Below are 27,212 nucleotides of genomic sequence, written 5' to 3'. Positions count from 1 at the left end.
AAGACGAAAGTAACAAAAATAATGTTATTTTCAAAACATTACACATATAAGATACAGATCTAGAAATGAAGCTTAGAAATAAAACAATCTCAAGAAGAAAAAAGAAAGAAATACATACATCCCGAAAGCAGCTTTCTGATTTTTATAATGGGTAAGGGGTTTTTTAATTCATTTTTTTTCTCTCCAACATTTCTCACTTCTCAATCTCTTTCCTATTTTTCTCTTATCCAGGTATTCAAATTCCACCTATTCTATCTCTTTAAATGTTTTAAAACTTACTCTCCATTTTTCTTGCAATTAATGTTTTTTGTATTATTTCATAGCCCTGTGATTTTTCTTATTTAATCACTTGCCTAGCTCACCAACTATACACTATAAACAGCCCGAGGACATGAACTAGGTTCTAGTCATTTTTTTTTTTCTATTTTCTTGTAGCTTTCAGCATAATACCATCTTCTCTTCCATTAAAAAAGAATTACCCCCTCCTTTTACCTAAATTTTCCCTTATTATATATTGTTACATATACAACTTACAATAATGTTTATAGTTTTGATTAAGAAAACAAGATGCCACATATTTCCCATACATACCTTTAAAAATGCAAATACTGAGAAATAATTTATTCAAAAACTAGAAACTAAACAGCAAATCACCTCTTGTATTCTAGCAAATACAACCAAGTGAATATAAATGAAGAATATAGCTAAGGAAATGAGTGTAGCAGTCGTACTTTTAATTGTAGTCCTCATAATGAACAGTCTTTTATACTTACAGAAAGTAATAAATTTTAAACCAACTAATTTCATTTCTAGGAGGTAAAAAGCAATTTTAATGCATTATCAACAAAATAATGCTTAGTAAAGAACTAAAAGCCGAATGTTATAAAATTAACTGTGAGAAATGGTAACATTTTTGTTAATGAAAAAAGAACACATATCTTCAGGGTGTCTACATGGAATTTTTTAAATCATAAAATTAGTTAAAGTATGTACTCTAAAATATATAGCATAATGTTTATACAAATTTGAAATTGGCCATAAAAAGGGAGAGAAATCCAATAGCTTATAGAAAGTTGCAGAAATAATGAATTTTCAGAAAAAAAGATGAATATGTACTTACATACTGCTTAGGGAATTTCACACATGGAAAATCTAACTTAAAGCTTTGACCAAAATTATTCTATCCTCTGGTGATGTCAAAGCATCAATGAGTTAAGACATTTTATGAATCATATATCCTTGAAATAGCATTAAAAAAAAAATGTTCAACCAACCCTTTGCAAGTCTAATACTCTCAAACAAATGTCACTGTACAATTTTAATCCTGAAAAATTCATTAGAAATAACAAATAAAAGTTACCTGGTTTAGAGGGTCACTGTTTATATCTGATTTATTTATATCCTTCATACAAATAATTTCATTTTCATTTAGACTGCAGAAGTGAAGTGAATTCAGAAGAGCTGGAAGTTCCAAAGAAACTGCAGATAAATCCTAATTTAAAACAATAACACAAAAAAATAACACTATTGAATAACACTTTCTAAGGTTCTTCTGTATATCCTATCAAAAAATCCTAGGGTCTGATAGTTAAAAATTTTTCCAGGTAATATAGTTTATACACACTGTGTTTGTGTGTGTCTGTGTGTATTTATATATATAAATTGTATTTATGTATACAATTTATATATATAATTTATATACATGTTAATTGGGTGTTTATATATATAAATTGGGGGCAAGCCATATTATATTGTGCAATATTATATTGTGCTATATTGTGCAATATTATATATTATATTGTGCGATATTATATTGTGCATATTATATTGTGCAATGTATGTGTGTGTGTGCATGTGTGTGTGTGTTTGGCTTATCATCCCCAATTTTTTAAAAAATTCAAAATTAAAATATACTATTTTAATAATCAATTATTTCTTTTTTTTAAAGATATATTCATTTTTTTTTTTAAATACAAGAACTAGGGTACAGGCCAGAGGCGTGGGAGGGTGAAAGGATTCACCAGAGACAGAGGGGGAAACAGAACAGGCAGACTGAAATACACTGCTGAGGGGAGCAGCAGGCAAGACAGGAGAGGTCTGCCATGCCATGTGGGTAGCTCCATGGTCAGCCAAGAACTGAATCCACCTGCAGAGGCTGCGGACAGCTTCATAGCACTGCACTCAACCTGCTGCACCACCAAGAAAGTCCAAAATCAGTTATTTCTGAGGCATTTTAAGCATACTGATATGAACCTATAAAAAAATTTTACATGGGTTCCTTCACGTACCCATTATATTAGGCATTATTTTTAGGTGCCAATGTCAATATGTAGTCCACTGGTTTAACTATGGTGTTTTTTATATGAATTGTTGACTACAGCATGTACTTCTTTGAAGCTAAAGTTTGTATTTGTATAATACGAGCCTATTTTGGGCCTCCCTGGTGACACAAGGGATTAAGACGCAACCTATAAAGCTGTCTGCAGCCAATGCAGCGTGAGTTCAATCCCCAGTCAGGGAGCTATCTACATGGCACAGCAGACCTCTCCTGACTAGCCCACTGCTCCCCTCAGCAGTGTATCTCAGTCAATCTACCTGTTCTGTTCCCCACTGTCTCTGGTGAATCCTCTCATTCCCCACACCTCTGGCCTACACCCCCGTTCTTGTGTGCATAAATAAATAAATCTTTAAAAAAACAAAATACAAGTCTACTTTCTCTGCCTTTCCTCTCCAAGATATTATATTAGACTTTAACTGAAAACCTTATGAAGATGTGAAGAAAAAGAAAAATAACCTTTTTCATTTGCCCTTTTGATGTAAATATTTTGCATAAAGAACTATTAATGTCTCTGCCCCTTCATAGAGTAGTTTCTTTTATAAACATGGTTTATAAACACTTGAAGAGGAAACAGTATGAGAGAAATACTTGGGAACACTTCTCAGTCTTAAGGATATACATACTCTTAGATATATGTCTTGTACCTCTGTTTAAACTACTTCCTTCACAGGAATATAGGGGAACCAAATAAGACATCAGTGTAAAAAAAATCATAACAACAGTACAAAACACAACAAAGCAAAACCAGACAATTATAAACCAGAGACATCCTGCAGGGGAGGAGGAGGGAGAGGGGTGAGAGGGAGGGAGGAAGGAGCACAGGGGACTGTGGTGATGGTGCACGGGTGCCTTTAGGGAAGGAAATTCTATGAGGATTCAATCTGAGGCGGTGGGGGGAAGCAAATATTGTCTAAAAATGTAAAAAATGATATATGTTAAAAGAAAAAAAGAAAAAATAAACTACCTCCTTCAGTCAAGGGCACAGTTAAGACAAACAGAAATTTTCTTTCATTATCATTAATGAAAAACAATAAAAAATGGAATAGTGCTATTTCTTCTTCTATTACAAGATGTGCCTCAAAAGGAAACACAATAATGACAATTTTTTAAGATACAACATGAGGTTAAAAAAGTATGACAATCACACCTACATGAGCTTCAATTATTCTTTATGTAACTGTGAAACTTTCCTTTGCTGATCTTAATCTCAAATCAGACACTATGTAAATACCTGCCTAAATCAAACAGGATAAGTATTTTACAATGATCAATCATTGCTTTATACAAGTTTATCTTTTTTAATTAATTGCATCTTGATTAAAATTATTAGAATCTGGCTGCTAAAGTCAGATTATCAAAAAAAAAAAAATTCTTTTATTCTACATTTTGCACAGAATGGAGAAAAGGTTAGCATGCAGTTTGCAACTGTCTCAGATAAGTGACTTTTGTGGTTTCCTGACCTAAAATTGCTTTCTGCAACAAGAAAACGTGACTGAAAAACAGTGAAAATGAAAATGTCCAAAGCACACTCAAAAGTTGATCTCAAAATGACATATTTTAATCAAACAGGAATAAAATCAGAAGAGTTCAATGCATAAAATTCAGGTTAATAAGGAAAATGTTTCAAGGCCTCAAAATATCTTCTAAACAATCTTTAACAGTCCTTTCCGGTTCTATACATTGACCATACCTGTATATGAGCAGCATCTGTTTCTTCATTAAAACCTAGAAAAGTGACCTGAGTAAAAAAGAAAGCTCCATTAATTTACATTTTTAAATCTTGCCTCAATTAAAATTGTTTTCAGAAAAACAGAAAAAAGTACATAAAGCCTTAAAGTGTTGGCTGTCTTGAAGAGGATGATTAATTGCATCGAAGATGATTAATAAGGCTTTTCACCAAAGATTGGCTCGATAAGCTCTTCCACGTCACCCATTATCCCCTTCATCAGCAAGTTCAATCAACTCTACTCCCAACACATATCTCGCATATGTCACTCCTCCCCTTTGCCCTTGCCAACACTTCTCACCTGCACTACTACAATCCTTTCCCATCTGGCCCCAGTTAATTATCATTCCATTTCCCTGTTAAAACCTTTGCAAGCTTCCCAGTTAAAGTCCTAATTGAGGTCCAAGGTTCTAAGTTAGATGGTGCCTTCAAACTTCCCTCACTTACATTCACATATAGTCCCTCTCTCTGGGTCTAGAACATGTCCAGTATGTTCTTCCCAAAGGGAAGGGCTTTGTAATATCAAAAATTCTCAGTGTGGATCACTATTATCTATTCTCTATCCCTTGCTTATTTTCCTGCCTAGCTCCTCTTCCTTCTATTAAGTTTCAACTTAAATTTATCACCTCCTCTGGCGAGATATTGCCTGATAAACCCCCAAAGTCACCTCCTTGCTTATCCATTTATTTCCTCTCTTGCTTATTTCCTTCAATATCATTATATAGAGATTACTCTACATAAATTTTTATAAATTACATTTCTAAAAACTACCTACTGGCACAAGAAAATGTTGCATTATTAAGTAAAAAGGACAAATCACAGAAAAATAACTTAGTGTACACACACAATTTCAACTTCACGTAAAAAAAAACATACATATGGAACATAATACTGAAGAATAATAAGGCAATAAACCAAACTATAAGCAGTGATTAACTCTGGATGTTGGAATTACAAGTGATTTGATCTTTTCTACTCCCCCCTCAATGTTTTTTATACTAATTCATAGGATTAATAAGTCACTTTCTCTCTTATGCTTTCAGTATTTATTTTTCTACAAGGAATATGTACTACTTTTATATGCAGAAAAAAATGATATTTAAAGAAGTGTATTCCCTTTGCCTTTCACATCACAGAAGACATTTTTTCCATCTGAAAATAGAATAAACTGTCTACAAAGCAAATGTTGTGACTAAAAATTGTGAAATAATCAATATAGATTATCAATATAGATAATCAATTCTCAAGAATCAAAGAACTATAGGAAAACTACATAAGCAACACTCTATACATTAGTGGTCTCTTTCTAACGATTCAGAAACAAGTCTGAATCTTAATTACCCCAGGTTCTTTATTTTGATAATTATAGCGATCAATTCACAGAAGTGTTACACTTAATTTCCAGTGTTTAGGCAAGTCACTAACTTCTAGGAGCCTATCTCCTCATCTATAGAACTTAAAGGAATGCAATTCCTCTTCGATAGCTGTGAGAAGAAACTGCACAATGTAAAGTGCCTAGTGTATCATAAACCCTCAAAAAACAAATTTCTGTTCTTTCTTCAAGAAAACATTTGAGATATGTACACCCTAAAGTGAGACAGACATTCCATCTATTCTCTCATTTCCGTTTTCTGAATACATAAGAGCAAGTAAGCTGAGAAAGGGTTTTGGAGATGCCAGTACAGTTTTATATTTCAACTGAAGGAAGGCCTCCCTAGGAACATGGGCTCCAAAAGGTATAATGGAATAACTGGAGAGATATGGGCTGGGAAATTGAGGGCAGAAAGACACAAGAGACTTGCCACACGTGGCAACAACTAAGCAGATTACAAGAGGTTCGGCTTTATTAAAGTAAAAAGGGAAAACAAAGAAGATAATAGTCAAGAGCCACAGAAACTGAGCTGACTCAAAAAAAAATAGAGGCTCAAGGCAGCTCTCTTGCCCACATTTTTCTGCAGGTGCCTCTCTTTTCTTCTCCCTTTTCCTACTAAACCTGTCCTTTTAAAATGTAAAAAACAAAAGACAAGAGGAGGCTCATGTCAGAGAACACTACAGGCCTAAAAGGTATGTCACCATCCCATGGGACTACATCAAATATAGTTGCTCAAGGAACATGAAAGAAAATCATCCCCCAAAATGAGAATCATCAAGTGATTTTTTTTTTATTAGAACCCTCATTTCAAAAATTGTTAAATATATTTATCAATTGTAAACATCAACAATTTAATACTCCATCTCTCTTATTTGGTAATATGAATGTGTTGATGAACAATGATTTTAATACAGAAAAATAATCTATTCCTTTTTATAGTAATAAATTCAAACAAAACTGGAAACACTGATATAGCAGAGAAATAGATAAGCCAATAAAAAATCTTATCCTTAAGGAATAAATATCTTAATTTCAAAATATTATCACTTTTTCATTTTGATTCAAAGCACTGAATTTACATAATCAAGGAAGTTAACAATTATCTAAAAAGTGAGTATAAGAAATAAGTATATATTTTATGTTTCAGAGTAAAAATCTTAGTATTAAAGTACCAATCACTCACAGAGTAGGAACCACCTAATACAGAGCTGTAAGTTCAATGGCCAGTCAATATTGCCTTTGTGCTGAATTAAATGTGCTCATTATAATACATTCAAACACTTTTGTTAGCTGGTATTTAAAACAGGTGCTTCTCACACATTTTAACCATAAAAACAGAAAATACACTGTGCTTTATTAAGAGGGCATATAGAAAGTAATGTGTCAAACCTCAGTCAAGTTGGTATGATCTTCCTGCTTTATACAGTCCTCTGCTGATACACTGCATAGTTCCTTCTCACTCTGTAATAAAGACTTTACAGACTGGAACACATCTTCACTGAAGCTCTGAAAATAAAAGACAATCTTAATTTGTTTAATTCTAAGACAAGATAAGAGATCCTGGAGATATCCTACTTTTATGTGAAGAATCACACCAGTTACTATTCATTTGGCACCTTTTGATATATACAGAACTCACTTCATCTGAGATAAAGAAAGAAGGAAAGATTTAAGTAGAGTTCTACATGCTCAGAACACACACCACAGCCCAGACATCCAAACTACTAAGATTCTCACACCAGATTCACTTACTCTCACCTTCCACTAATGCCTAACAGACTGCACACCGTAATTCAAAGTCATCTTCAGGTAAGAAGCAATATTCACACAATGTTAGCAGAGGGTGAATCTAAGTGAAGACTATATACGATTTTAATTGTACTGAGTTTCTCCCCCAATTTTACTGTGGGCTTGAAAAAACTCAAAACTTTAAATGAGTCTATTTTCATTTATGAGTGGAGGTTTTCAGGCTAAGCTATAAGCATAAACTCAAAACAGAAAAAAAAATAAGAAATGTGAAATCTGAACTTGAACTATATCAATACAAACTGATGACACTAAAGGAGCAAGAGGCACTCCTAGTACAGAGATCTTAGTATCTAAATACAATTCAGGGTTCTTTGGACAATTAGCCGATTCTAGCTCTGAGGATGAAAAAGTAGAAGGTGAAACTAGGTTAATCTGTTGTACGAGAAAGCAACGAAACAATAAAATAATTACGAGCCTATGACAAAAAGACAAAATGCATTGTCTTGGAGGGGCTCCCAGGAACCAACTTTGGAAGAATTTGAGCAACTTAAAATACATGAATGAATTAATGAATGAATGAATGACTGTAAAACAGAGAATTTTAAAAATCTATGAGTACAAAGCAATACAAATAAGTGGGAGAAATAAAACTCACTTGCCACCACTGGAGGTGACTATCCTATCAAATCATTAATCTGAAAACTGGTAAATTAAAGCACATTTACCCTGCTTTATAGGAAATACTGTAGTTCATCTATGGTTGATGAGGAAAAGTTTTAATTTTAAAAAGATATATTTATGCATAGAGGAACTGTAGTATAGGCCAGAGGTGTGGGGGGTGGGAGGATTCATGAAAGAGTGGGGAGCAGAACAGGTGGATCTACTGAAATACTCTGTTCAGGGTAGCAGCTGGTGAGACGAGACGTCTGCTGCACCATGTGGTTAGCTCCCTGGCCAGGACTGAACTCAGGCCACAGCAGTGATAGAGCTGAGACTTAACCCCTATGCCACCAAGGAGGCCCCAGGAAAAGTTTTTCTTTAAGAAGAATGCCAGGTGGGCCTCCCTGGGTATTAAATATAAGAGAAATATATTTCCTTTTCTTGGATGTTTTAAAGGTATTATTGTTATATGGGAAGATGTTGTTATTCTCAGGAGAAGCATACTCTAGTACTCAGAGGTGAAGAAACAAGACTAATTTTCAAATAGTTCTACCAAAAAAATCAACATACACATAGAAAGAAAGTAAATAAACTAAAATAATAACAGTTCTTGAATACGGGTGGTAGGTATGCAGGTTTATGTGTGAGCATACTTGCATAACACATACATATACATAGAGTATGATATTTAGATTTACATTCTTTTATCTCAGTGGGTTTCCAAGTATGTAAGTGAATGTCTATCAAATCTTTACTGTGAGTCTAATATGGGTAATGTACTGAAAAATAAAAGACATTAAATGATAACAGTATAAAATTTCAGAATTCAGACCAAGTTCCACAATCTCAGGACTATATTATTAGTAAATTCAATACAAATAGGTATGTAGTATTATACTTGAAGAACATGGTCACAGCTCATCATTACAGTTTGTATATATTTTTAGTTATAATTGTTCACTCAAATCAATTTAATTTCATTTAATACATTTAATTATTATTTAGAACTACAGGTCCAAATGCTTGAATTAGAAACTGAAAAAAAACATGTTTGACTGTACCTTTTTCAAATTAAAAAGTGAAACTACTAAGTTTAAACAATTCATGTGAAAACGTGTAGCATATTAATTAACAAAGTGATTACTATACAGTTTAAAATTAATTTACCTTCTGCTTTCAGAACTATTTTTACAGTTAACAGTAAAAATCCAAACATTTCTTAGCTCGCTGAAGAAAAGAATGCCTAAATGAAAAAGCAGCCCTGGCAGCTTATGAGAGCACCAATAATGAGAAGTTGGAAAGATCAACAGAAGACAGGAGTTATGGTAAGACAGAGAGGAGAAAAATACTGTAATGAAAGAAGTCAAAGACCATTCTAAAGATGTAAGCACTTGCCAAAAGTGTCATATACTATAGAGGATAATACCTAGGAAAAAAAAGGACCAACAAAGACTGCTAACCATCTGCCAACATCCATTCATACTCTCCTTCTAAGTAATGTCCATAAAGTTTTAGTAAAGACAAAAATGTCAAGATATGGAAAGGTAACCAAATTGTCTTAGGAGAAGGAAAGAGGGGGTTCTTTCTCAGACTGGAAAGAAGACGGAACAGGTATCATACTTTCCAAAAATTGTTCAAGATTTTTATTACAACTATCACTAAAAGGAACCTAATATAGTGAACTTACTTTTCTGACAGATGGTCTAGTCTTCTTGTGACTGTTTCGGGAAGTCTGGAAAGTCGCCATAACTATATTGCTATTGTAAGCAATCAATGAAGAGTTAATCCATAAAACATCTAAAGAAAACAAATGAAAAGAAAACAACTATTTTATTGAGCTTAGTGACTCAGGCAAGCATTCTATCCTAAAATTTCTTTAAATACAATTATCTAAAAAAAAATTTGCATCATAAAATTTACTTAGCAACCCAATAAGAATATTTCAAAAAATATCTAAATTCTGGTACTTTAATGAGATATCAAATTATCACAAATGTCTTAAAAAGTTCAAGTTATAAAGTTCTTTACCTTGATTTAATCTTACTACCCTTTATTACAAATAAGATATTTGAAAGCCTCAATAGGAAACATTTGGAAAACCTTCTAGAATACAAAAAAAGAATCCTACATTTCTCGCCTCCCAAAGTCACTCTCTACCTACAGGAACTGTGAATGATCTAGACATTATTTCTTGGGCAGAAAGTTTTGATAATACACAAAGGAGAATATGAAATCTGTACATATGAAATTAGGTCAGATGAACAAAACCAATGAATGTCCTTATATAGGAACTATTTCTTCAATATGATTATTACCCCACTTATCCGACTACTTTACTCTGAGAATCAAATAGAAAATAATTTATAAGAGGCACTTTGGAAACTATAAAATATATGTAAAAGAAAAATTTTAATGTTCATCTATGGACAAAATGATCAAGCTGACCAAAATTCTCAATACAAGGTTTAAGAATAAAGGTTTATATATTGCTAACACAAGAAAATAATTCCTTTAATTCTCCCAGGCCAACTGACTCTCCTTTCTTCCCCACAGCTCTCTGACAATTGCCAGAAACCCTCAGAAGCAAAATGGACTTGCTTCAAACTTTACAAAAATCATACAATATTGAGGCCAAGACAAGGGTTCCAGAGAAGTAAAACCCTCAAACTAATCTCAGTAAACCAGCACCATCTTTCTGGAGGAAAAGTCTATAATGCAAAAAATATTCCTCTCTATGACACAGCAATTCTGTTTCTGTGAATTCAGGAAAACAATGATCCTAGAGCACTTAGGGTCCCAACCAGAGTTTTTAAAACACAAAATAAATGTTTTGCTAAGAGATTTAATCCTCAGGACTGGCAGAGTACTCCAGTTTTACAATGAGAAAAACTGAGGCAAGAGAAGTTAAGCAATTAGCCTAAGCCCACATAGTAAGCCAGTACAGCTAAAATTCAAATCCAAATCTTCAGGACAGAGTTCTAAGTAGATTCCACAAATTAGTGAGGCTTCTTCCTTGGTCAAGAAAGGTTGAAAATAAAATTTACTATCCTCCTCTGGGGGATTTACAATGCAAGGTAATATAAAGTGGTTGCAGAACAAGTCAAGGTATCAGTAATTCCAATGTGAGAGATTAAAAAATCCAAATCTTCAAACTCCAACATCCAGGCTCTTAACTGCTCCTCTAAACTTTATAATAGAAATAAGGAGGCAACTCCAGATTCCAGAAACAGGAAAGTGGTTAAATAACCTAAAGTGCTTTCCCCTGATAACAGGATGGCAGTCATTAAAAACTGCTGAAGGACAGAGGAACAGCATACAAAGCATCTTTGCTTTTTCTGACTCTTAACCTTGCTTGAAAAGGCGGAGTCCTGAAAAGAGATGGGAAACAGCAATTACCTCTGCATCTGGTGACTAAAGTCAATAGAGACAAGATTAAACATTAACTCACAGGAGACTTTGCCAGGAAAGGTACTGACCAATTATCTGGATGTGCTACTCACCTAAACTGTGACATCCCATGTCCCTGAGGCAGAAGAGAGTTATAAGGAGTTGAGGTAGGGAAGTAGGTCAGGGTGCTCTGAGATAACATCATAGATTTGAACCTCGAGCTACCCCAATTCACTTTATCTATATCATTCCCAAATAAAATAAGTATTATCTCACATGCAAAAATCAATCAGAGACTATCTATGCCATGGTCCACAAAATTGAACCTAACTCATATTTCTTGTAAAGCAAAAGGGAAAAATCATCTTTAGCAATTAAGTAAAGATAGATGGGAGAAAAAGAAAAATAGAGCAAAGGTTTCTTCACCATTTTATATAACTAAAGATAAAGTAGTTTCAGATAGATCTCAAAAAAAGGAGAAAAATACAGTATTTTTCCCAGAATACCTTTGTGTTACACACAGATATCTTTGTTTTATGATAATAAATATTTTACTTAATGCATTTTTGCTCTGCCATATTCTGGGTGAATAAATACCAGCTCTAGGCAGTGAATAACTATGTTTTTCTCTATATCCAAATTAAAATGAACTTAGATCATTTTTTTAAAGCACATCAGAAACAAGAAAGTACAAATGAACCAGGCAAGTAACTGAAAAGTAAGCTGAAATTCAAGACACAAAATATTTAAATAAATGAAGTTCCTATAGAGGTAACAAAAGAGCAAAAGAGATATTAATGCAAGGTAAAGTTTAAGAAATATCAGAATGCAAAAGAAAACAAATTGAAAGTAAAGAAACCATTATAGAAAAGAAGACACTTTGAATAAATTATTCCTATCCTTTGATCCTGCACTTTCACTTCTTAAAATTTATTCTACATGTATACATCCACAAAATTCATGAAGACATACATGAAAGAATATCCACTAAAACAAAAGATGACAGGGCCTCCCTGGTGGCACAGCGGTTGAGTGCTGGGTTGCGAAGCTGCCCGCAGCCTCTGCAGCACTGGTTCGATCCCCAGCTGCTCCCTGGCCACCGGAGGAGGCTCCCACACAGTGTGCAGACCTCTCTCCTGCCGCCCGCTGCTCCCCTCAGCAGTGTGCTTCGGTCCTTCTGCCTGTTCTGCTCCCCGCTCTGGTGAATTCTCTCACCCTCCCGCACTTCTGACTGCACCCAGTGCGTGTATGTAAAAATAAATAAATAAATCTTAAAAAAATAAATAAATAAAACAAAAGATGACAACCAAAAATTATAAGTCCATCAATTCAAATAAATTATAATATATTCCTATGAGCATTCCCCAGCTGTTAAAGATCAAAACATATTGACATCACAGCAAGTCCACAGGATATTAAGGGAAAAAAGCAAGTTATAGAACAGTGTAAATAGTGTTCTCTACTTGTGTCTATATGTGCACACACAACTCTTACATATATGTGCATGTGTGTATTTGCACACACTTTGGACATATTATGATGGATATATACTAAACTCATGACAGTGGTCACTCAAGAAACATGGGATTTTAGTGTTATAGAATATCATATACCTATTGTATGAGAAGACAGATTATTAAGTAAAATAAGTAATGTTCCAGGAATGGAACATTCTCAAGTATAGAGTACATTTTGGGTCAAAAAACAACTGCGAATAAATTCATGAAGACAGAAATCATACCAGAAATCAATGGTACCAAATGAGAAATCAATGACAAAAAGAAAGTGGGGAAAACCTCAAATATGTAGAGACTAAAAAAAAATGCCTAAAGAAAAACAGAAATAAAGACATGAGATACCAGAACCAATGCGATACAGTAAAAGCAATACTCAGAGGGAAGTATATACTAATATAGGACCTACATTCAAGAAACAAGAAAGACCTAAAATAATCTAATCTTATACCTTAAGGAACTAAAAAAGAGGAACAAATGAAACCAAAATTCACTAGAAGGAAATAAAAATTAGGATGAAATAGAAAACAAAAGACATGCCAAAAGAGCAATGAAATCAAAAGTAAGTTTTTTTAAAAAGATATGATAAATCTTATGTTAGGTTCATTTTAAAAAGGGTGGTGGCGGGAAGAAGAAAATTCCAATAAATAAAATAAGAGAAGTTATAACACGTATTCAGAAATACATTGTTATGTCAATTGGATAACCTAGAATAAATTTTTAAAAGCATATAACCTTCCAAGAATGAACTAGAAAGAAATAAAAACCTGAACAAAATAATTACAATGGAAACTGAACAATAATAAAGTCCCCCCAAAAAACAAAGGCCCAGGACCAGAAGAAGGTTCTACCAAACTTTCAAAGATAAGCTAATACCTTCCTTCTCAAATTCTTGCAGAAAATTGTGAAAAGGGAATACTTCCAAATACATATATATGAAGCTAACATTACTCTGATGATAAAAGCACACAGGGGCCAGACAGAAAAAGAAAACTACAGACCAATTTCCCTGATGAACATAGATACAAAAATCCTCAATGAAATCTCAGCAAACTGAGTTCAACAATACATCAAAAGGATCATACATCATAATAAAGTGGGATTTATTCCAGGGATTCATGGATGGATGGTTCAGCATATGCAAATCAATAAATGTAATTCACCACATCTATAAAAGGAAGACAAAAATCATATGATCCTATCAATAGACGTAGAGAAAGCATCTGACAAGATTCAGCATCCATTTATAATTTTTTTAAAACTCAATAAAATGGGGATAAAAGGGAAATTCCTCAGTACAATAAAGGCCACATATGACAAACAACTAACATTACACACACTGAAAAACTGATAGCCTTTGCTCTAAGATCAGGTACACAACAAAGATGTCCACTATCTCCTCTATTACTCATCATGGTACTGGAAGTTCTTGCAAGAACAACATAAAAGGAATCCAAACTGGGAAATAAGAAGCAAAACTGCACTATTTGCAGATAACATGATTTTATACACACACACACACACATAAAACCCTAAAGACTTCACTGGATGAAATATTAGAAACCAGTACAGAAAATAAAAAGGAAAAAAAAAACAAGAACAGACAATAAAATCAATATACAAATACACAAAAGTATGTTCTTTCCTATATGTAAACAAACTGGAAGAGAAAAAAATCAAGAAAAACAATCCCATTTACAATCTCTGCAAAAATACACAGGAATAAACTTAACAAAGGAGATGAAAGACCTATACATTGAAAACTATGTCATGATGGAAAGAGATAGTGCTGAATTGAACAACTGTGAAGGAAAACTTCAGCAAGGACATGAATTTCAAAGGGACATTTGGTGGAAAGAGTATTATCTTTAAAGAGAAACTAGTTGAGGCTACCTATCTAATGACTTTCTGAAAAATCAACCCAGGGATATTTGTTCTGCCTCTTTTGTTTACTCAAGCATTCACAGAGAAAATTTCCTGTTCTTCCTACTGCATTTCAAGTTGGGATCTAATTCTTCTAAACTATGTTTGAACCTTGGCAGTCATTGATATTTAAAATAACAATATGGGCCTAATTGACAAAATACAAAGGGTGAACTGCTAGTGACTTCAGAATTCCCTGTGCACCAACAATAAACACAACTTAAAAAAAAAAAATCCTAAAATCTTGAGGTGCTTTCAATGTGAGTATATTGCCTAATCCTGTACATAACCCCCATCTGTAAGATTATGTTCAGAATTTTAACCTAGAAACACATTTCTGTTTATCAATGACATCTGTGACTCTAATTTTAGGAGCATATGCTGAGAAGGCATTTAAGCAGCTCTAGCAAACAGTAATAAGGCTCTGCCTTGAGTGAATGGATTTGCTTTGTAGAGGATTCAGTGCAAGGCCAGTAGGAAGCATCCTACAACCCTTGCAGAACCTAATAAATGACAGAATATAGAAGACATTAAAAAAGAGTATAAATGATAATTTAAAGATTTCAAACTAGAAGAAAAGTGGTATTATAAGGTAACAAAAGATAGTGTTTTAGGCCAATATTATATGCCAAAAAAAATACCCATTAGTCAGGTAGTCAGAGCTGGAAATGTTGCTCTAGGTCTCTTATGCATATCAGAACTTGCATGCTGGTCCTAGGCACTAGGAAACAATAGAGGATAAAGAAAGATCTAGGGGACTCCCCTATGAAGCGATCTGCAGCCTCTGCAGAATGAGTTTGATTCCCCGGCCAGGGAGGTGACCCACATGGCGTGGCAGACCTCTCCTGACTCGTCCGCTGCCCCCCTCAGCAGTGTATTTCAGTCAGTCTGCCTGTTCTGTTCCCCACTCTGTCTCTGGTGAATCCTCTCATCCCCTGCATATCTGGCCGGTACCCCAGTTCTTGCATAAATAAATAACTCTTTAAAAAAAAAAAGATCTAAAGTAGCAACCATGATAAAAGGTTCTCAGCTGCCCGCAGCCTCTGCAGCACCTGTTCAATCCCCGGCCTCAGGTGAGGGTACCACATGGTGTAGCAGACCTCTCCTGCGGCGCCTGCTGCTCCCCTCAGCAGTGTATTTTGTCAGTCTGCCTGTTCTCTTCCATGCTCTGGCTCTGGTGAATCCTCTCACCCTCCCGCGCTTCTGACTGTACCCAGTGCTTATATAAATAAATAAATCTTTCAAAAAAAAAAAAAGGTCCTCAGGCAGGTAAACAAAGAACCATATGTAAGAGGCAATCTGAAAAGCAAAGTAGAGATTTGGAAGAATTTGGTGTCACTGAAGATAAGAAATAGTTTTTAAGTATGGAGTGGTCAACATCAGATTTTTAAACTTCTAGGACATAAATGATACTACTTCATCTCTGAATGCTAAGCCCCTATCATAGTACCTGCCACACAAGAAGCACTCAGTAATAATAATACCACATCTTTACCTGATGCCAGAGAGGCAATGTTTAATTGCTGTTAATGAGAATCCATACTTCTCACAACAAAAGGTGCTGTTGTTATACCCATTTTACATATAAGGAAACAAAGCACAAAGCATTTACACAATATGCCCTAACTCACACATCCAGCAGATTCTGCCAGAAAAAAGAACACTGCCCTGATTAAGTTCCATGCAGTGCTAGGGGAAAACTCAAGCTACAAGATGTTGAAGTGTACCAAAGGAACTCATCATTTCTTTCCTGTCCACACAGCCTTTCTTAGTGCATTCTCCAGTCTGAAAAAATAAGCTGTGAGATACACCTATATAACCTCCCCATCCATTTTCCCAATGCCATCTTCCCCCACCTTCAACTAACTGGAGTAGCAACTGACCAACTGAATTCTCTCTCCAAAAATTCAGAATTAAGATATGGAGATAACTGTTCAGACCAATTCTGCAAAATCAAGTCTGGTGTTGGCACCTGTATAAGCCAGAGTTTCATACAAACCAAAGTTATGGGGAAGCAAAAACCAAGAGCCAATCTGGAAAAAGTGAAACAAATGTTACACAGAGAAAAACTGGAAGAATAACTGCCTGAAGATTTTCTGGCCCCAGAATACTAGGTTGGTCTTCATGCAATGGACTTTACACAGTTTTCCAACTGTTTAACAGGTATCTTTTTTCAGTAAATTAAATCAAACGGGTTTTTGTTCCTTGCAGCCAAATAATCCTCAAATCACTAAAAGAGGTCAAAGAAAAAATACTTAGTAAGAAGCTACTATGTACTTCACAATAACTTTTTCAGTTATTTTAGTTCTCCTTTCAGAAATGAGGGCTATGAGGTTCAGGGATATTAACAGGTCTGTCTTCAAAACCCAAACTCTTTACAAACACGATAGCTCAATTTCACCTAAGTAACATCCTCTTTGTTCCAGTCCATTATACCATTTATCTTAATTTTTTTCCCCAGAGTATTCTCAGATTAAGACAAAAATGTTAGGTTTTTTCCGTTTTATCATATCTAGGCTCTAATCTATACATTTCAAATGCCCTTAGTCTAGTAAATATTCAAAAATAAAATAATAAAATGAACTTTTATATACAAAGATAAGGTAGAATAAAGATATTTGGATGTTTGGTCTGTGTTTAAAGTAGTAAAGTATCTTTCTTCACCAGTTTATAGACCCTTAACTCAAACCCAGGCTAAGCTTAGGGCTTTTTCTGACTATCCCCACACTTTGTTCCTTCCAAATGACTGATTTCGTTACTGAAATGCAGGCCACTGATGACCAAAAAAAAAGGAACTAATAGTCTACCTAAATAATTAACCTACCCAAAGTTAGTTCAATTACTTTCGAAAGGCAAGTAAAACAACATATATCTACATCCCAAATGCTTGAAACATTTGCCAAAAGATTTTAGAGATTAGCAAAATATTCTAATCGTCAATTCCTGAAAGTCAGTTTACCAAGATGGAACAGGAGGGAACTTTTCTAATGGAGACTGATCTCTTTTTGCCCATTCACAAAAGGATACTTCCTAAGTTTCTGACATATTCTCCAAGTATGGGCAGAACTCTACAACCTATCTGTAATTGGAAATTTTCCTTAAAATCAAATCTGGTTTGGCTTGATTTCTTTTCCCAGATACTAAGTTTCTAGAATGAAAATAAATAAATAAATAAAAGTACTATCCTTCTTCCAATCTCTAAAGGCAAAGAGGAACTTTAGTTTCTAGACACCCTGAGAGCTCAGAAGCTAGAAAATTTCTGACTGTGGCTCTTGATCTTCCGCAAGTTCCCTATCCTCAACAATGCCTAGGAATTTGCCACTAGACCCTTAAGAAGGGTAAGTGCAGTTATGTGGGTACATAACTAATTACAAGTACAGCTTGGGAACCATTTCTTCTCTGACTTCCCTTATAGTCTTTGATCTCTCATAAATAGTTCTGCTGCTGTAAACCTTGGGTCAATGCCACCATAAGAAACAAGAGTATGAATAACCAGGGTACCACTTGAAAAACACGACTATATATTTAAAAAAAAAAAAATCATTCAATTGCAGTATTTTAACTGACACTAATCATGCTGGGAACTGTGCTGCCATTTGCTAACATCATAAACAAGACATTAAAACCATATTTGCACTGAGTACTCTATTTTCTGAACATTGCATTTTCTTTGTATATTCAGACATATCAAAATCAGCATCAATCAATATAGCATTCCTAACGGGGCAGGAAGAAGCTAAAGAAAACGCACATGTTTTGCAAGGTACTGAATAGCTACAGCACTGAAAAGAACAAGATTCTAAACTCTGGTTTGCACCTAGGTCATTTACTATGTATCGCAGCAATTATTTCTGATTTTGAAATCCTTAACTTTATAAGCTAACCACCGTCAATTGAGTAAGACTTTGGAGAAGGCAAGCAAAGAAAAAGAATTGTTACCGAGCCATACCACCTTGGAGATGTGGATTCTACTGCCACTGTTATTTGTGCCAACTTTTAAAAAAAAACACTTTGGTCAAATCTACATTTTTTTTTTTTTTTAAATCAAGCAGCTTAGATTCCTGGAATACTAGGAGTATCCCAATCCACTTGGAATACTATTGGGCCAGCATTTACGCTACTAGCAGCCTGGACAAAAATTTGACAGCAAATCCAAACCAACACTCCGAGAAGCGGGTTGATGCCTTCCGTTTCTGTCACAAGATTTGGGCTGCGCCTGGGTCCAGGTCTTAGAGGTTCTGACAGTTAAAGATGCTGTTTGGGGACAAAGTGCGACGTCCTCCTCCTGCAGAGGCTCCCGTGCACGGACCACGAACACACACCGAGCACACGCACCTCCACGCACCCAGGGGACCCGGCTCCGAGGCCCACCCTGCTGATGGAAACTGGGCTTGTCAATCAAGCGCTGCAGCCCCACCGCCACACCTAGAGCCCGGGACACCCCCTTCCCCGGCCCAGCGCCGAGGGCTTCCTCCTCTGCCACGCTGCTCGCGTCGCCCTAACACCTAGCCCTGGGGCCTCGAAGTCCCGCAGGCACCGCAGGCACGGCAGGCAGGCGGAGAGGCTGAGGCGCCCGGGCCGGGCGCTCCATCCTCCCGACCCAGCCCCGCCGCCAACCCAGTCGACGCGCTGCTTACGCCGGCTGCTCCGCGCCCCGCTCGGCTCACCTGGGGGCCGCAGCCTCCGCAGCTCACGGGCATGTCACCGGCCCGCAACGACCAGTCGCGCGAGCTGCCGAGCAGGCGGGCGCCCCCTCCCGCACCGGCCCCCCAGCCCTCCCCCTCCCCGCCCCACGGCCCGCCCCCGCCCTGCCCTGCCCAGCCCACCCCCGGCTTCCGCCGCCGCAGCTCCAGCCCGCACCACCACCTTGTCCCCACGCCTCCCACTCACTCTCGCGAGAGGGTGCCACGCGTCTCGCGAGAAGAGCTCCGTGACCAAGCCCGCGCAAAAGGGGGTGGGCTTTGAAAGATGGAAGAGAAGAAACAGGAAAAACCTTCCCACGTGCTCCCGGGCCGCTAGTGGAGCGGGCCTGGGGTCACGTGACGATCAAGCGCCTTCTCCATTGGCCAGAACCCGCTCGGCCGTGGGAGCTTTAAACTGAAGTTGACCTACGAACCTGCGGCTGACGTCTTGCGCGCTTCCTGGTCCGTTACCTGGGAAACCGTTTAACCCTTTCCTCTGGCGGAGTACCCAAGCTTTGGTTGGCTCTTCAGATCTGGTTTTGGATGCGGCCTCCTGGTCTTCGACCCCTGGGGCTCACGGCCTGGAGTCAGTTGTGCTGCTGCTTCTCCACTACCTGGCTTCGCCGCCTCCTCATTCTGGGGCTCTTCCCAGGGCGGCAGCCCCACCAGATCTGACGGCCCAAGTAAGGCCCATCCTTTCGGGGTGGCTCCGCCCCTTCGCCCCAACATCTCCAGGGAGGACCACTCACGGCGCTCCAGGCCCACGGCCCTTTCCGAAGCGCAACAATTAGCAGCTAGGGCTCTCCGGGCCCTAGTGCTCAACCATGCAGCTGTGCGCTTTGTCGAAATCGGGAAGGGAAAACCTAGATGAAAAATAAATGTTATTATTGCCACCTAGAATCGCAAGCGCCAATTCGGTCAAGTTGTACAGTATCCTCAAGGACATCTTTTCCTCAAGGATGGAAATACCAGATGGATGAGAAAGACATTTTTTTAAGTGTCTCTACGTTATATATTTTGTCCTGCTTGGGAAAGGAGAGCACGGAAAAGGGGGCACATTCATATAATCATTTCTCTCATTCAAGAAATTTGTTGAGCTCTCACACATGTTAGGCATTACTCCAGGGTGTCGATTGGGCAGCGTTGAAAACAATTCTAGGTGGTAGGAAGCTTATGGGAGGCGGAGGAAGGAAGGATTGGAGGGACGGAAAGTGAGCAGAAGAAAGAAAAATACATGGTGTTAAGGTCTACGCAGAGAAAATGCAATAAATGATGAGGCGGTGATTGTGATTGGGTGGCTACTAGAATACTGGAGGTGGGGCAATCACTTGAGGAGGATACACTTAAGCAGCGGTTTGCGTAACAGTCATGCAGATATAGGAGGGAAGAGCATTCCTGGCAAAGGAGACAGCTATTTAGAAGCCCCTAAATTGAGTTTGAGGAGGAAAATCAGAAAGTAAGAGGAAATAGGCTTAGAGAAGTAAACAAACGTGGGCCAGATGCTTTAGGGCTTTGTAAATCAAGAAAGTAATTATACTAAGTGTAGAGCAAAAAGCATAGGAGATTTTTAGATAGAAAGGAAACAGCTATGATTTGCTTTTTTTTTTTTTTTTTTAAGCTCTTTCCTGCAGATACAGAATCTTAAGGAGGCCACAGAGCAAGCAGGGAGATTAGGAGACTGATGATTTCTGTGAGAGAACCCTGAGACTTCGTTTTCAGTGACCTTGACGTTCCTCCTCTAGAAATCCATTAGGCCAGAGCAGCCCTGGTGATTTTTGCTAATTTTGCTTAAAACATCTGTAGTTACTGCTATTTAATTACAATAGGAGAGATAAAAGGGGGGAAGGGCGGTTGTTACTTGGGAAAACGAGTGACCCAAAAAGTCGCCTTTGATTTTTTTTCTTTCCATTTACACCACTGAGAAACCACCTCTCCTGTCTATTCTTAAAATCAGTTCTTTTTTAAAAAGCAGCATAAAGTGATACTCAATGCAGATAATTATTCCTAAGTACAAGATTTAAAAAGGTAGAGGTTGAAAACTGAAAGATGAAAAGTATGTTTCACTAAAAGAAAATCAAGAAACTTAAGTTCCAAGTAGAAGATATCTCCTTAACTGGTGAAGCAGCCAAATCAACGTAACTTACACCCTGTGCCTCAGCTTCCTCAGACATAAAACAAGGCAATTTAACTTAAGCCTACACTCAAAGTGATTAAACCCGAGATTCACCTTGGCATGCACACACCAGTAACAGTGAGGCTGAAAAAAGGAAATGAACTTACATAAAACTTTTATAACAGCAGCTCAAGCCAAATGAAATCACTACACATACACACACACACACACACACACACACACACGCATGCCAGCTGAGGAGCTATGAAACAATACAGATACCAGGAATGCTAAGAAACCTTGGCCTTCTCAGTATGTGAGGACAGAAGTATTGCCACCTGCTCAACCTCATCAACCCTTTCTCTGTGGCTATTTTGAGTCTATGGAATATTTAATAAATAATGATTCATGTTCCTAATCAAAATTTAAGAAATAGATACAAGATAAACATTTAAAAGGCCTGAGGCAATATCTTGAAGTTAACGTCTTAATTTTAATGAAAATAAAGATTCATACGGTTATTTTTTAAAAGGAAAAAATTTTTAAAGGAAAGATTCATTCGTTTAAAATGCTGAAAGAATTAAGACTGAGTGCTTTTTGCTGTCCTTATAATGATTAACTGAAACAGCTGCTAATTTAGATCAAGAGTGGGCTCAACTCTGTTATTTTGAATGCACAAAAGAGCAATAAATCCTCCCAGCTCACAATAGTAAGATAATCATGGTGGTCTCTTTTGCTTGCTACAAGTATTTAGAGTACAACAAATGTAAAGTGAGGAAAAAATTAGGATTGAGATCCTTTCCTTTTTTTTTTAAAGATTTATTTATTTATGCACACAAGAACTGGGGTACAGACCAGAGGTGAGGAGGTGTGAGAGGATTCACCAGAGACAGAGCGGGGAGCAGAACAGGTAGACTGACTGAAATACACTGTTGAGAAGAGCAGCAGGCGAGACAGGAGAGGTCTGCTGCACCATGTGGGTTGCTCCCTGGCCGTCCGGGTTCGAACTTGTGCTACCATGGCTGCAGATAGCTTCATAGGCTGTGTCTTAACCCCTTCCGCCACCAGGGAGGCCCCGGATTGAGATCCTTTTCTACAGTTGTCCCTAGTCCCTGGATTCTTTTTTCATTAAAAATAATAATAAAGTAATTTTCATTTTTAAGATTTATTTTTATATAATTCAAATACCAAACAATATGCCACTTAAAGTGTACCATTTGGTGCTTTTTTCGTTATATTTACAGAGTTGTACAATCATCACCAAAACCTAATTTAGAACAGTTTTTGTCCACCCTGAAAGAAGCTCCATATTCATTAGCAGTCAATACCCCACCCCATACCCTACCAAGTAACCCATAATCTATGTATCTATTAATTTGCTTATTCTGGACATTTCATATAAATGCAATCAGGTAATAAGTGATATGTTATGTCTTCACTCACTAGCATACTTTTTTCAAGGGTCATACATGTTTTTGTATGTATCAGAGCTTCATTTCTTTTTTTCCGAATAATGATTCCATTGTTTGGATATGGTACATTTTACTTATGAACTTCTGAATTAATAGACATTTGTTTTAACTTTTTGACTGTTATGATTAATGCTGCTTTCAACATTTGTGGAAAAGTTTTGTGTGGCTGTTGCTTACTCTTTTTAATATTTTTTAAAAATATGATTTCTCTAGTTGACAAAGTCTATATTGCTTTTCCTAGCACAGTTACTTTTCTCTAGCTCTGTCTTGCCTTTTCTTTGAGGTATTTACACTCTGTCCACAGAGTGTTCACATTTCTACTCAGGTAATTCACGTTTGACTGTCACATTCCTGCTTAACCCATTCTGTGGCTCATTATGCAGATACCTACTCTCTCCTCTGTTTGCATGTCTTTCCACTTCTCATACAGTCCTCTTTCCAGTTCTTCAAAACAGAACTAGACCCTTCCTGCCACAAAGCCTTCTCACAAGCTGTTCATTAAGTGTAGGATGTTCTTCCTCTTTCTATCTCTGAATGCCCATGAATCTTTCAGCATTCAGCTCTACTCACATTTACTCAAGAACTCTCCAGGCTCCTCTGTGTATAGACCTCTCTGCTTTTTTCCCCAAACTATTTATCAATTTATGATGATCTTTATTTGTATGATCATCTGGTCAAAGTTTATCTCCTTCATTAAACTGTAAGTAAAAACATCAGTTTTTACATACCCATGCTTGGCACATAGTAGGTACTCAAAAACTATTGAAAGAAAAGAGGAAAGGAAAAAAGAAAGAAGGAAAGAATAAAGGAAGGAGAGAAAGATAGAGGGAGAAAAGGAGAAAGAAAGGAGAAAAGAAGGTATTTTTGAAGTTTATTCTGCATTTTACTCCCTTCCTTTACTAGACTGTTAAGTAAATCTTGTTAAATGTTATTTTGGAAAAATAGTTTACATGTAAATATCTTTTAAAAGCATCTCCACCTAGCTAGCCTTCAGAGCTACTCCCATGAAATTAATCTTTTGCTAAAAAAACATGTTTTAGGGTGACAGATTTTTGTCCCCCTACACTTACAAGCCCAAATCTGTATTGTGGTATGGGGAATCCATGGAAAGACCAGCCCCATGCTTGGGGTAAGAGTTCCTGCGCATGCTCCCTCTGGAAAGGCAGTATGGCGAGAGGAAGGCCAGAAGTGTACTAAGGAGACAGGAAAGCAGTGTGACAAGTCAAAACATACAGGCTCTATCTGTGTGCACCTAAGACTGGCTAGGAAAGCCTCACATGTCCCTAGTGGACATTTTTAGTGGGCTGATTTCTAGCTGTCAAGTTGGTGGTGTCTCCTCCAATGTAATTTTGCTATTTAATGGAAATATTAATTGCATGCAAAATCTAATGGAGTCAAGACATTTGGATTATAGGCACATGAAAGAATTATAACCCAACAAGCTTTAAATGATTTGTTCTAGATCACAAGAGGCACTAAATATTGTAGTTCAGACTGAAATGAATTGATTCAATCTGGTTCTACATTTCAATGAAACAGCATACTATACAAAGTTAGCTTCTCAACTTAATCTTCCTAACGACCTTTTGACTACAAAGGCAAGCATCATCTTTCCCCAGGAGCTTTGGAGCTTTACACTAGGAATCTCTGACAGCCAGAAGCAGATTTGTGTTGCTTCCTGTTTGAAAACTTGAGTCTCCCTTTGGCCCACTCGCTGAATTCCTGTTTTCTGCTGAGTGATGGCTCCAGCTGGCGGTTTACTAGCAGAGAGATGTCAAGTCCTCCTTTTCCCCAATACTGTTTCAGAAAATTTTTTTGTGATTATAAATTAATACACATGATATAGAACATTGGAAAATAATTGAAAAGATAGGGGAGTAGACCACCGTTCTTGGTGGTGGTTTTACATAAATTGTTTATTTAATAATAATACCCAAGAGGGTCTTCCTGGTGGTGCAGGGGTTAAAGATACAGCGCTAACAAGCTATCATTAGCCACTGCGGCATGAATTCTATCCCCGACCAGGGAGTTGACCCACGTGGCACAGCAGACCTCTCCTGTCTTATGGGCTGCTCCCCTCAGCAGTGTATTTCAGTAGATCTGCCTGTTCTGCTCCCCATTCTGTCTCTGGTGAATCCTCTCACCCCCCTACACCTTTGGCCTACACCCCAGTTCCTATATGCATAAATAGATAAATCTTTATTTTTTTTTAAAAAAAAAAAAAGGTAATAATACACCAGTGTAACATTTTGAAAATGAGAAAATGTAGAAATTATAATTTTATCAGCTATTTAAACATGTAAAAAAGCTTTTTAAATTTAAGGGATGAACTAACTCATCTATGCTTTTGTTTTAAAAGTATGTATATGTTGGGACACAAAATAAATCATCCCATACCCTTCTGCATTCTTATGGGCTGGCAAATAATCAAACAAGAATCAGATATATTGACAAGAGAAAAAGATAAAAAGTTTAATAACATGAATACCACTTGTATACATGAGAGACCCAGCACTATTAACTCCCCCGCTTTGGCTTTAGATGCCATCTTAAATAATTTAGCTAAAACAAGGAAAATTGGGGGAAGAAATCTTACTCAGTTAGGGCCTTCACTGGGGAAGTTATAGCAAAGAAAAAGTATGCCTTCTAAGGTCATGCCAGGAGAAGCCCTTACAGAGAGAAGTTTACAAACATCAAAGCAACCTCCATTCAGTCTTCAGAGACCCTCCCATGAAATAAATCTCCTGGGAAAAAGACATATGGGTGGCAAGTTTCTCACCTCCATATATTACAACACATTTTATTGTATAAATTACACCCTTACCTAAGGCTTTCATACTAGTAGTGTTTGAATATCTAGTAGGTGCTCATTAAATGGTGAGTGAATCTTAAAATTATCACTATGCTTACTAGTAAATAATATAGATGATTCAGAAGTGCTGTTCCAATCTAAAGATCTCTTGAATTAGTGAATAAATTTGAATGCTATCATACACAAATGTAATTACTCTTCTAATTTAAATCATCATAGTCATAGCTAAATTGACTTCCTTAATTTCCAATATGTAAAATACACATGTATCATCTTTTAAGAAACTGTAATGTATAATTGTCTGAAACTCAAAAACAATCATGCAAAATGTAATTACGTCATAAAAGTTTTAGAAATAGCATTGCATTGTTGATTTTAAATGGTTGGTAGAGAGTTAATTATAAAACAGAAACATAAAATTTTATAAAAGCTTATGTTATAGACATTACTAATTCAAAGAACCACAAATGTAATCAAGTATTTCAAAAGCATTTAATATAAGTAAATGAAAAAATGCTTTAATTTACAAAAAAGAAAATTACAGAACTTTTCAAAACCTCTTTTGCAAAAGGTAAAATAGACTTCCTTTTCATGTTAGCCAACAACATACATACTTAATACTGTACAAAAAAGGTGTTAGATAACTCTTCCTGGATTAGGTATCTAAAGGGCAAGGGAAGTCGTTTTGAATATTGTCACAACCTCATGACATATAAAACAAATCCTAGAACAAGTAGTTCCTGCGTCTTTCATTCCTTGTTGGTTGACTGCTTGAGTTTTCAAATGAAACATTGACTTAATGTGCAGATAACAGTGTCCTTATTCATTAATTAATCACATGAAATTCAACAAAAATACTCTCATGTGACTAGATCTTTAAAAATGAGTATTGCACACCTACTTCTGGCACAGAAAGTCACTAAACATTATAGTGAAAATCTAGGCAGAAAAGTAGCAGAAATCTTAAGTTACTTTGAATGTTTCCTGGGAAATACCTGTTCTATTTGGGGTTTTAAATCATTAAACTTTGCTAGAAATGTCTCATCTAGCTCCATACTAATTTTGATCCCAACTTGTTTTGGATGCTCTGGAATCATTCTTCAATAGATCTGTCCCCTTCTCCACAGTGGAACATATAAAATCAAGCAACTTTCTAAAGACAAACTAGAATTACTCATAGCCACTCCTCACAAACTCCACCTCTGCTTTGTTGGTCTGCAGGTCTGCATTACTTCATGGTTAACACAATCTCCTTCCTCTGAAGGATGTAGGTACCCAAACATGGGAGATACCAGTGTGGCTGCATGAATGATAACATGACCCTCAGAAAAATAATGTAACAGTGTAATCTAAAAAGGTGCGTTGGGCAGGGGTGGGGAGTGCGGGGAGCTCCAGGTTCCCTGCCCAATGTATGGCAGGGTAGAGCTGATGGCGCAGGAAGCTAAAAAGGATGGCGAAGAGAGG

The 27,212-nt window shown here is 36.7% G+C and overlaps 1 protein-coding gene across 6 annotated transcripts in view; it reads right to left on the bottom strand.

Moving 5' to 3' along the window:
- The window catches only part of AKAP11 (A-kinase anchoring protein 11), a 43,478-nt gene extending 23,410 nt beyond the window's left edge, over positions 1 to 20,068 (bottom strand). For 4 of the 6 annotated variants that reach the window (XM_037526949.2, XM_054701536.1, XM_054701537.1 and 1 more), the window contains exons 1-5: positions 19,337 to 19,413; positions 9,533 to 9,642; positions 6,826 to 6,942; positions 4,029 to 4,076; positions 1,361 to 1,492 (exon numbers count right to left, since the gene is read on the bottom strand). In XM_037526949.2, the coding sequence (XP_037382846.1) occupies positions 1,361 to 1,492; positions 4,029 to 4,076; positions 6,826 to 6,942; positions 9,533 to 9,592 (357 nt within the window). In that variant the 5' untranslated portion in view covers positions 9,593 to 9,642; positions 19,337 to 19,413. Of the gene's footprint in view, positions 1 to 1,360; positions 1,493 to 4,028; positions 4,077 to 6,825; positions 6,943 to 9,532; positions 9,643 to 19,336; positions 19,414 to 19,559; positions 19,645 to 19,785 lie in introns of those variants that run through there. The other 2 variants (XM_037526948.2, XM_037526950.2) reach the window with 2 other exon arrangements.
- Positions 20,069 to 27,212: the final 7,144 nt, after the last annotated feature.

The sequence above is a fragment of the Talpa occidentalis genome, unplaced genomic scaffold, assembly GCF_014898055.3.
Source record: "Talpa occidentalis isolate TD23 unplaced genomic scaffold, MPIMG_talOcc4v2.1 talOcc4.5, whole genome shotgun sequence".
In the NCBI taxonomy this organism is placed as follows: Eukaryota; Metazoa; Chordata; class Mammalia; order Eulipotyphla; family Talpidae; genus Talpa; species Talpa occidentalis.
The sequence above is the reverse complement of the archived record's forward strand: the minus strand, read 5'-3'. Positions and strand labels throughout refer to the sequence as shown.